The sequence below is a fragment of the Micromys minutus genome (assembly GCF_963924665.1).
Source record: "Micromys minutus genome assembly, chromosome: 1".
NCBI lineage: Eukaryota > Metazoa > Chordata > Mammalia > Rodentia > Muridae > Micromys > Micromys minutus.
This window is the reverse complement of record NC_137969.1, coordinates 250,473,557-250,485,681: the sequence shown is the minus strand read 5'-3', so window position 1 is coordinate 250,485,681 and position 12,125 is coordinate 250,473,557. Positions and strand designations below refer to the sequence as shown.

The 12,125-nt window shown below is 50.7% G+C and overlaps 1 protein-coding gene across 5 annotated transcripts in view; it reads right to left on the bottom strand.

Annotated features, from left to right (window-relative positions):
* Positions 1-12,125, bottom strand: part of EML1 (EMAP like 1) — a 153,273-nt gene that overhangs the window by 2,601 nt on the left and 138,547 nt on the right. For all 5 annotated transcript variants that reach the window (XM_080916637.1, XM_080916638.1, XM_080916639.1 and 2 more), the window contains 6 exons: positions 11,904-12,035; positions 10,027-10,094; positions 7,693-7,781; positions 2,476-2,573; positions 2,277-2,364; positions 689-784 (listed from right to left, as the gene is read on the bottom strand). In XM_080916637.1, coding sequence (XP_080772763.1) covers positions 689-784; positions 2,277-2,364; positions 2,476-2,573; positions 7,693-7,781; positions 10,027-10,094; positions 11,904-12,035 — 571 coding nt within the window. The remainder of the gene's footprint in view (positions 1-688; positions 785-2,276; positions 2,365-2,475; positions 2,574-7,692; positions 7,782-10,026; positions 10,095-11,903; positions 12,036-12,125) is intronic.

The window sequence follows — 12,125 nt, the reverse complement described above, 5'->3', positions numbered from 1 at the left end:
GAAATAGGGCACTGTGTCCTGGGAGAGGCTTTTGGTTGGGCACTTTGTATCTTAAGAGGGCTGAGCGTATGCCAGCTCCTCAGTAGGCAGAACACCAGGAAACAGGGAGAGGACTTATGAACTCCTCTCAGTCCGCTGACTTCCAATTGCTCAGACTGTAGCAACTTATTACAAGCCATTTGAGAATGTATTCCTAAGATGAGCTTTGAAAGAAGTGAGAATTTTAGGCCAAGGGTCAGGAATATGATAATCCTACAAGCGGTAAGTAAACCAAGTGTTGCATGGTTCATGTAGGTACAACATGATCCACATAACCACGGGGGGAGGGCCATCCTGTGCCTTGGGAACGGTTAATCCCCCCTCAACATTCTCACCCGGCCTGAGCCTGGAGCTGAGGAGATTGTGTATCATGGCCGCAGGCAGGGACAGAGTAGATAGACAAGACAGAAAGTGGGGATGGGTAGAGGGGATGGGTGGGCAGGGTTCAAGTCCCAGCACCTACATGGCAGCTAACAACTATGACTCTACTACCAGTGGGGATCTGATGCCCTCTTCTGTTTCCACATGAAGGCAAAATGTTCGTACCAATAAAAAACTAAAAATAAAACCTTAAAAACTGGAGAATGTGTGGTCTCATGTGCCAGAGCACATCCAAAGTCCAAAGGCAATGACATATGCTGACCCTTACCAAAGACATGGAATCCCAGGGTGCACGTATAGGTTGCCCACTCGATGTCCCGCGTAGTTTCCACACTCACGACTTGCTTACAGGCAGACGGAACCCCTGAAGGAAGCAACAGGCTTGTGATTTCTCAGCTCAGGCCCCAACTCTCCCTGGAGTCGGGCAGGGTCCTCAGAGCCATGAGCTGGAGGGAAGACCACCCACCTACCCACCCATGGGAGCACAGCCATGCCCATGAGGGAAGACCACCCACCTTCCCACCCATGGGAGCACAGCCATGGCTATCAGGGAAGACCACCCACCTACCCACCCATGGGAGCACAGCCTTGCCCATGAGGGAAGACCACCCACCTTTCTACCCATGGGAGCACAACCATGCCCATGAGGGAAGACCACCCACCTTCCCACCCATGGGAGCACAGCCATGGCTATCAGGGAAGACTACCCACTTTCCCATGGGAACAGTGTGCACAGCTGGCAGTTTGTCTGGGAATGGGGTGCAAATCTGGGTCTCAGGAGGCTCCGCCTTTCGGAATTCCATGTCCTTCTCTGAGACTCTACTCCCTTCCACCAGCCTGGCTTCTCCCATTGACCAGTCTCTGGTTCCTAGCCTCCTATTGCTCAGTGCCCTTATTACAGGTGCACAAACAGACAGAAGACAGACAGACAGACAGACGGACAGAGATGCATGCACATACACATAAGTCGCTCAACCTCTTTAACTCTGAGGCAGGTAACTACTCTCAGCAAATGCCAAGGCTTCCAGGGCACTCTGTTTGCCAAGTGAATCTCACCATTAGCCTCTGTGCTGGGTAGGTTTTAGACACAGACTCATCCACACAGCATCTGCCCGCTTGTGTGCCTGTGTCAGGCAGGACCCAAGGAGGAGGGAGCTCCCTCCTGGAACTGGCTGTCTCTGTACCCTGCCTTTCTCAGGCTCCGTAGCAAGTGGGTACCAGCCCCAGCAGGTGTAACTTCCTCCCTACACACGGCCTTTCTGCCCCTCCCTGGCATCTGAACCTTTATTCATATATATTTTTTTAATCTATACAAAGGGATGAGCCTGAAATACTGTGGATCATGAGAAAGTGTCCTAAGTAACATCCTGAGGGTGGAGTCCAGACTGCTCTCACATCCCATGATACCCTCCTCTCTGCTTAGAGCATGGCATGCATCAGAGACTCAGTGCTGACTTTTACATCCTCCTTCCTCCCAGGCACACACAGAGACTCCCCAAAGACAGGCTGGAAGAAAATGAAAAGGGTCCAGAAGTTTTTATTCATCCAAGTGGGAGGGACTCCAGGGTCTCTGCCTGCTTGGGGCGGGTACCTTTACCAGAGTACTGTGACTGTGGGTCTGTCCCACCTCTAGGACCTCTGCACAGGGTTGCACAGGGTGAGCCCTGCTCTTCCTCAGGAAGGCCTCTCTCAGTCAGGAAGGCTCCAAGAGGCTGTGTGGCCAACTCCTCCATGTCAGGGAGGCAGGGAGGACATGGAGGGATGGAGAGGGCCTCACCCACCCAGGTCCATGGGAGTGTTAGAGTGAGTGCCCTGTGTAATCTAAACCCAGACAAGCCCCGTTGCCTGTTACTCACAGTAGAGGATCTCGTAGTCCCCAGAATTTGACACCAGGAATTGTGAGTTCACAGACCAGTCCAAGTGTGTGATGAAACTGGAATGGCCCTGGGAGAGGAGAACACTGGGTAAGTTTTTCCTGCCTCTCTGAGCCTGGCTGGTGCTACCGGCTGCAATGGACTGGCCACGTGAGCATCCCCAGGAACCGGGAAAACGTACGGAGCACTTGCCAACTCGAGTGTACTTCCTCCCGTTGTCACCGACTCCGTATATGTAGATGCAGTTGTCGTGGGATCCGATTGCTAAAAAGTTCCCATCTGCAGAGACAGGGAGGAAGCAAAAAAAGACTTGGCGCAAGAGGAAAGGCCATGGCAGAGTCGAACCAGTTCATGAACTACTCAAAGGGAAACGTTCCTTTTAATGTATCCTACACTGCTCTCAAAGTTCTCATTTGGAAAATACCCGTGGGATCGTGATTATAAAGGTTGGTAAACGTTTATGAAATCTTTTCTTCCAAACTTCTAAATTATAATCTTTAAAGGTTTATTTTTATGTGTATTTTGTCCACATGTATGTTTGTATACATGTATACCATGTACATATGGTGGCTGAGGAGGCCAGAAGAGGGCATCAGACCCCTTGGAACTGGAGTTGCAGATGGTTATAAGTTGCCATGTGGGTGCTGGGAACGGAGCCCAGATCCTTTGGAAGGGCAGCTAGTGCTTTTAACCATTGAGCCATCTCTCCAGGCTCTAAATTTATAATTTATCAACAGTATAAAAGCCTTCCCTAGCTGCTCCTCTCTCCAGCCATTCGGAACGGAGACCCAGCTGCTCAGTCTCCATAGCCACGGCCTTCCACACAGAGCCCGGATGCTAAGGGCTTCTCGTATCTTCCTGAGGCTTCACCTCAGTGCGTTCTCCTGCCCGTGTCAAGGAGCGGGGTGCTGCTGCCGAGAAGCCAGACAAGGCATTTGGTAAGAGTGACTGAGTCCTTCCCGTAGCTGTCCAACAGGAAGCGGAAGCTGATGACAAGAGACAACTGAGGCAGGAAGAACAGAGTCTTGAGATGAGCCCAGAAAAAAAAAAATGGCGGCACTTCCTGAGCAGGACCAGGAGAGAAGACAGGAAACAACAGCAGCGTGGCTGCCTCACGCTGTCGGGAGGGTTGCTAAGAATGGAGTGAGGGATGGCGTGTGCAGGCTGCCTTTCACGGCCCTCAGCCAGGGTCTCTAGGCAACCTTTGGAAAGTCCCTGGTATCCACTGGCATACACCACCTCGTCACCAAGTTCTGTCTCCACAAGAAGACTGCACAGGGTGGCATGGGCTGGGGTCACCAGAAAATGCTATTTTAGGATGTCCTAGCAAAATGGGGAGGGGGCAAGATCAAAACAGCCTAAATAGTTTGAGAGCTGGAAGGGAGAGGGGGCAAGCATGGTTGGTGGGGTGGGAGGATACTCCAGAAGCTGGGGTACTGGGCAGAGCACCCATGCCGCTGCCTCTGGACAGGGCCAGGGAGCTGCGGAAATGGAGTGAGGACTGTCCCTGAGCTAAATCCATCTGACACGATCCCAGTCCTCTGCACTGACAGCCTCTGCTTAGTTACTGCCATTTTCCCAGTGGCTGCTACGGGATAGTTCTGGCACTAGCCTGCTCCATCCCTGTGATCATTTTTATGGTAGAGTAACTTGTCCAAGATCACTCTGGGTTCCAGGGATGACACTGCAACCAGGCAGCCATGAAGCACAAGGCAAGTACGAGAGATGCTTGCTGGCAAGCTTGACCACCTCAGCTCCATTTCCCAGGACCCAATAGTAGAAGGAATGAACTAATTCTCTGGGAATTGTTCTCTGATCTCCACTCACACAGTGGTGTGTGTGTGTGTGTGTGTGTGTGTGTGTGTGTGTGTGTGAGAGAGAGAGAGAGAGAGAGAGAGAGAGAGAGAGACAGACAGACAGACAGACTGACAGACTGACTGACAGACAGACAGACAGACTGACTGACTGACTGACTGACAGACAGACACTCCTTTGGTCACAATGGTGATCTTACATTGGATGCTTAGTCATCAGGAGTTGCCACTATTTGAAAGCATTAGGATTGGTGTGGAGGAAGTGTGTCACTGAGGGGTGGCCTTTGGGGGTTCAAAGCCCATGTCAGTCAGTCAGTCCCTCTCTCCCTCCTTCCCTCTCCACCTACAAATCAGGATGTAGCCTTAAAACAGTGTCAAGGACAGCCACTCCCCAGAGTCTTTGGCTACTGCCCAGATGCGTCTCCTGAGCCTCGATGCTGTCTTCTGGACAACTCCATGGGCGCCTCCACTTTCTGCTGAATCTCTCGATAACTTGCTGTCTCATTTGGTAAAACCACTGGGTTGCCAGAGGGTTGCCTCCCCTGGGATCGAGTGCAGGGGGCAGTCTGGGACTCGAAAGGGGAGGCAGTGTTTTACCCAGAGTCTCCGAGATTGCCGTTGGAATAACAGAGAAGTGGAAACGCAGGCCCTGCTCACATGGGCAACTTCTGAGGATGACAGGATGCAGGATGAGGTTCTCTCGCACCTACTGTAGAGCTTCAGACCCCAGAGGGCGGCCTAGAGAAGCGTTCATGTCAGGCTGTGGGGCGTACTCTGATGATACAGCTTCCATGGCTTCAGTGGAGAGATATCTTCTACACTTTTGTTTTGTTTATTTATTTTTGGTTGTTTTTATTTTATTGGGGTGGGGAGGAGGTTTTGAGGGCAGAGAGAGAAGGGGATGGGGAGGTGCTGAGGCTGAGGCGCATGGTGTGAAACTCACACGGAGTCAATAAAAGGCTGAAAGCAGAAAGCGCGTGGGGAACTAGGAAGTATCTGTGAGCTGAGGATACGCGTCAAACGTCTGGCTTAGGCGGCGAGAGGGGGATTTATAGCTTCAGGCATCTGTACCAGGAAGGAACGCTATCCCATAAATAACCTGTGTGTTTGCCTTCAGAAGCTGAAAAGCAGAAACTCAACATAAATAAAACATAGACAGGAAAAAGGAAATGAATCCCAGAAAGATAAGAAGAAAGCCCACCAGTGTCACGCGGAACTAAGTCCTGCCAGGGTCACATGGAACTAAACACGCTAGTGTCATACAGAATTGGCTCTTTGAAACAAGAATTCAGCAAGATTGAAGAGGCTTTCTCTAGATGACTGACACAATGGGGGGGATCAGTTTCCAGCATCAGGAATGAGAGACAGGCTACTCGCAGGCAGCCTTGGATAAACCACAAGGTTATAATCAAGTACTGTACATGTCGGTGCTCACAAATTATGTAATGCAGACAAAGACAGTTCCAAATAGACCCGTATCACCAAACTGCCTGGAAGAAACAAGAGACCCAGAATAAAATTACATCTTTTAAAGGCACTAACTCAGCTGTTAAAAACCTCCCGGAAGCTGGGTGTGTGGTGCACACCCACTGTCTCACCAGGCAGGATGGATTGCTAGAAGCCTGAGGCTGGTACAGGCTACCGAAGCCAAGTGTCCTACCGGTGATGATTACTTATCAAGACCCTGCCTCCAGGCCAAACCAAAGTGCACACACAAACACAAACCCTCCACAAAGCACATCTCTATGGTTTCACTGAATTCATGTGAATTCTGTCAAATGGCTAATGAATATTCAGTATGTGCAACGATACAGGCCTGGACTCCCAGGACTTGGAAGGTTTAAGGCATAAGAAGGTGAGTTCCAGGCTGGGCTACATAGCAAGTCTCTGTCTCTGCCTCTCTCTTCTTCTCTCCCTCTCTTCCTCCCTCCCTCCATCCCTCCCTCCCTCTCTTTCTCCTTCCTATAATTACACTTCACAAACTCAGAAAACAGGAGGGACGTGCCTCATCACACTCTATAAAGCCAATAACATTTTCCTAATGATGACATCACAGTAACACTCCTCACAAACTGAAATGCAAAATCCTTCATGAAATAGGAACAACGTAGAAAAGTCCTGAGGGACGTAAAGTTGGTTGAATGTTGGAAAGGTAATAACGCTCCACATTTTTTAAGACGGGGCCTTGCTGTGTAGCCCTGACTGCCCTGTATCTCCCTATGTAAACTAGACTGGGCTTGAACTCCCAGAGCAAATCCTGCCTCTGCCTCCTGAGTGCTGGGACTAGTGCTACTGAGTGCTACCACACCAGGTTCGGTTTTTCCCACATCTCCCATCTTCACAGGTGTAGAAAAGCATCTGACAAGTCCCAAAACTTCGTGTGCTGAGAATAACAGAGATGTTCTTGTGATAAATGGCACCTCTGTCCCTGAAGAGGAAATCATAAGAGCAAACCCAGAGCGGCGCCCTGGCCAGCCCAGCCAACGCATGACTGAACCAGCCATGCAGGGAAAGAGATGTAAAGGCTTCTAGAGCCAAAGACACAGAAAACTTATTCGCAGATGATGTAACATTGTATATATAAATATACGCAAACCATACCTACACATGCACCACAGTACACACATACATACATCACACACACATCCACACATACCACCCAGACACACACATACCACATACATACGTACCCATATACACAAACCACAAAAACATATACATATACACATACATACATTATACAAACTATACATTCCACACATATATATACAAATCACACCTTTGAATGAACACGTACAAACTATACATGTCTACACACATACATGCGTATACATATATTACATGACACTCTCCACCCCTAAAACTCATTAGAGTTTAGAAAGGTGAGCATATGTAAGAGCCATAAGCAAAATTCAATTTTATTGTTACATACAAGCAACCAATCATCTGAAAAAATTCAGAAAATTTTCATTTGCAATAACATAAAAAGAACAAGAAAAAGTCTAGAAGAATAAACTTACCAGAAGGGCTGGGGGACAGATCATTGGAACTCACACCTGCATGACCCACACTGTGGTTCGAGCTGTCTCCCCTACCCCAGGAACCTCTCAACTACACGTTTGTAATGTGCTAATGACACGTGTCTTGGAGGGACACGAAGGCAGCCGAGTGACCCTTCCACGTGGTAATGAGGTGGGGACTCACCCTGACACCCTGTCTAATTCTGTGTTTGGGGTTTTCTGTGAGACAAACTGAATGTAGTGCCGCAGGCCTTTAATCCCAGCACTGGGGAGGCAGAGGCAGGTGGATCTGTGAGTTTCAGGCTAGCCTGGTCCACAGAGTGAGTTCCAGGGCAGCCAGGGCTACACAGAGAAATCCTGTGTCAAAAAACCAGAAAGAGGAACAGAGGGGTGAGGGATTTGTACTGCAAAGTTAAAACACACTTGCACGGTGACGTGAAGGTTCTCTGTCTAGTGAACCCTACACACCGCATGCTTAAGTAAGTTTCCCTAGGTGGGTCTCTGTCCACTTGTTTCCTGTACAAAGTTGCATTGTCTGTGAGGATTTAAAAGCTGTATGCTGACCTGGAGAATACCGCATCACAGATAGCTGCTCGTTTCCATCCGTGTGGACAGTGACCAGGTCCTTAGTTTCCGTGTCAAACACAAACCACCTGTTGTGAACATGAGAGACACGCTGTGAGCTGCTTGGTGAAGTGCAAGGCTATTCCAACAGTTCATCGCGGGGCTGTGTAAACCCACTCAGCTCTTACTCAAGAAAACACACACACACACACACACACACACACACACACGCCAGCTCTCTCTGCAGAAAGGAACGGCACACTGACAACCGCTCGGAGCTCTTCAGAAGTCAGCACCGATGGCTTTCTCGGGGGCCTTGTTTGCACGTGGGAAGTGGGAAAGCCATGGGCGGGAAGTTGTGCGAGCCTGCCACCCGACACCTGGGCCTGTAGGAGGTTGTAGCAGAGAGCCGTGGGCATGAGGTGGCAGCTCTAGAACTCTGGTCCAGGGTGAGGAGCGGAAAATGGCGGGTCAAGTGTCAGAGTGATGGAGCTCACAGGCCATGTGGTCTGAGACCCGGATGACAGACACAGGATGCTGTAACCTACTACCATTCTGGACCTAACTACCCACCCAGGGGAGCTCAAGGGACTTAGATGGAGCTTCCGGCTGGGATTTCTTGCATCTGTGACAACCGTTAACCTTAGACATGGCACTGACCTAACTGAGGCTGGCACGGAACACGTGGGCTAGGGTTAGCCAGAGCATTAGGTCACCTGTCACATCCATTTCATACCAGGATATTATTCTATCTCATGCCATCTGTCAGCAGATAGAGGACAGTGGTGTTTATCTTGTAGGGCTTACTGAATTAAACCTTTGATGTCTCAAAGACAGGTGAATGGAACATGGTGTGTAGACTTGTGGGTGAGTCCCTATGTGTGTATAAGAGTGAGCCTGTGTGTGGCCTTTTGTACACAAGTGCAGTACCACATGATACCAGCAGAGGGCACCAGATCTCCCAGGAGAAGGAGTTACATCCTTCAAATGGTCGTGAGCTGCCTGATTGGATTCCAGGGGTCCTCTCAAAGAGCCGTCTGTGCTCTTAATTGCTGACCCGTCTCCCCAGAACCCCCACAAGCATTAGTGGTTATCTTCATAAACCCCACATGGAGGAATGCAGATTCGTAGTGGAATGTTTTGTTTGCTTGGTTTTTGTTAGTTTGTTTTTACAAAGGACTATGGGAGGGAATATCTTAGAACATACACTCGGTCCCTCCTCAGCCAGGGTATTGTTTACTATCATTCCACTTGCCCTTCGCCAACTAAAAACCTGAAAACTGAGTGGAAAGATCCAGACATTTTTTTTTCACAAGTTTTACACTGAGTCTGTCCAAAGACATCATCCGATTCACATCATCTCTATAAGGAACTGAGTCATCTGACTCCCTACACACAACCATATGAACAGAATGTCTCCGGTCACAGTGGCTCCTCTGACTATTAGTTACTGGTGTTCAGCTCTCTCTGGGCCGAATGACACAGTCTTGTCACAGGCATGTGTTGAGAGAGCTAGGTTATTTGGGGTTCCAGACATCCAGCAGGGGTCTTGGACCACATCCCTTGAAGGCTGCTCAACTAAGTCAGACTACGCAGCATAGCCAAGCACTGCCCAACAATGATGCCAGCCGCTGCGATCACCCACCGGGCAGCCCTGCAGAGGCCATCGAGCAAACGCAGACCTACTGCCCGCCCTGTGAGAGGAGGCTGGTGAGGGGAAACCGAGTCTGAACGTGAGGCCCCGGATCTGGGGACTTTCTACAGGGCTGAATGTCCCTCTAGCCGAGAAAGCGGGCCTTGTTGGTTGGTGCCTTGGAATGTATTCTCGCCCATTTCAAAAGCTGAGGCTCCTGCTGTAGGCTATTGGGTGGTGGTTTCTCGACCAGCCTAACCGTTTGACCCTTTAACAGTTCCTCGTGTTGTGATGGCCCAAACCGTAACTGTAACTGTGGTACCGTTAAGAACCATAACATAAATATCCGTGCTTTCCTGTGGGCTTTGGAGGTCAAGACCTATCACACAGGTTGACAACCACCGCTCCAGAGCAGGATTCTGGGAGCTCCCTAGAGCCTCGGGAGGCAGTTGGGGTGGGGGTGTGGGGCTGGGAAGGAGACATGTTGACAGGTCCAGTTTTCCTCACGGTTTCAAATGGGAAGGACTCTGTTTCGCTTTTGGGTTTTGACTGAATTCTCAGCAAATGACTGGAACTAACAAGATGAGGCCGAAGCTGCCCTGCGCCTTCCCCACACCTAGCTGCTCTCCACAACTCTGCAAGTATAGGCTGTTCCTAGGCAGCAGGGGGCGGGGCGGGGCGGGGCGGGGCGGGGCGCTTACCTCCCAGTCAGTGTCCCGACTGCAACCACAGACCCCGAAGGATGAAAACCAGAGGACTGAGCTGGATCCTAAAACATTTTAAAAGGAGTGTAAATATACGGTCAGAGACAGGAAGACAGCACAACCCCCACGCGTGCAATGTTCTTCTCGGACTCCACGGCTGTCCGAAAAGCCTCTTTTCTCCCTACAAGAAATGCAGTCCCTCTTGGGTCCCTGTCACACGTCAATCACAACATGGGCCTGCCTTTGCAATTTCTCTGTCCACCCTATAGTCTATCCTATAATCATCACAGAAGGCAGGCAGGTGAGTGCCCTTTTCTGTGCCGTACTTTGTGCATCCGGACGTGTCACTGACTCCTGGGCTCGTTTATCTGGGAACGCGACCGCTGACCACCGCCAGGGCAGGAGTGGAAATTGGAGCCGCAGAGATGCTACTTGATAAACATAAACCACAAGAGCAGACAGAGACTCCAGACACCAGTCACACCATCTTTGACCACTTCCAAAGGAGGTAGTTATCACTGCACCTGGTGCTGCCAATATGCTGGCAGAACCCTAGTGCCCTTGACCAAACCCAACAAGCTGTTTCTGTGAACAAGCTCACCTGAACCACATAGCTGCTTTCATATGGAGAGACTAAGGGCTCCCATCCAAAGTCTGGGAGAGGGTGGACAGAGGGCCTAGGGCAGTGCAGGGCTGGTTTCTAGGCCTGGTCCCATGTTAGGCCAGAGCAGTTAGCTGTCTGGCAAAGGGCAGGGAGGCGAAATGTCAGGCACTTAACTGGTAGCCATGACCACAGAACCACAAGGGTGCCGCTCTCCCTGATGACCTCTGCTGTGGTCTACCCTTGGGCCTTCTACTCTGGTGCTCAGCTGGACGCAGTGACAAGAACCCAGGGGCAGCCTTCTCTGAAAGTGGAAGACAGGGGAGCCAGACCTAGTCCTGGGCTGTGGAAAATACCAGCAGCTTTGCAGGGAATAAAGGGATGGTCCTGGGTACTGCAAAGGGGGCTGTTTCCTTATACGGGGCGCGTGATTTTGTCAGGATACAAGTAACCAGGCGAGGCTGTCTGCGATTCACGGTGGTGTGATGGAACAACACAGCCTGGGTTTGGGAGTCAGTCTGAGCTGGGCGGATAAGCCACTTACTTTTTACGTGTACAAGTGTTTTCCCTGCACGTATGTAAGTGCATCAGTGTGTATGCCTGGTAACCCCAGAGATCAGAAAAAGGTGTCGGGTATCCTGGAACTGGAGTTATAGATGTTTGCAAACCGTCATGTGCCGGGAACTGAACACAGTCCCCTGCAAGGACAGCCAGTGCCCTCAGTCACAGAGCCGTCCCCTAGCCACCACTCTCTAACCCAGTGGCCTTTACGAGTCACTCAGCCACTCTGTTCCCCATTTCCTGACCAATAGAGTCAGAGCAAGACTAGAGTTCTTCAAGCCGCAGGGCAGGAGGGTACAATGCATTCACAGCCTGGTGCGCCAACAGCTCAGGAATACGAGCCTGACTTCGTGCAGGGGAAGGGAATTCTTACACGGTGGTAAGAAATCTGTGTCTCCCCGAAGTTCAAAGTGAATGCTCGCTCTGCCTTTGCCAGCAAACCCCAGAGAGGCATGAACGACAGTGCCCAGTCTCAGTGTGGCTCGTAACCCTGTGTAAGATGTGCCACCACGGGGCAGGGCCGTTCACGGGGCTTTGCAACATTTTGCTCCATTAAGACCCTGCTCTCAGGAGCTCTGACAACCCCGCTCGGAAACGACAACTTGCTGCTGTCGCCGGGAAACCGTTGCTTTTAGACATCTGTTGGTATCCTACAAAAGTGCGCCCCAGGTGAGTTTTTATAGGGAAAGGGAAATGGCGCGTTCACACCCACCTCTATGATTTTGTCCCAGACGGGCCGGTGACCGACAGCGTCCCAGAGAGTGGCATGTTTGTCATGTCCACAGGTCAAGAACTGAGGTTTGGACGCATGGATGGCCAGCCCCCAGAGCTCGTCCGTGTGACCCTACAAGAGAACCAAGACGGGTGGGCTCAGATCCCTCCATCACCACGAGACCCCCGAAGGACCTCGTCATAGGCTCTTTCCTCCCAAGCC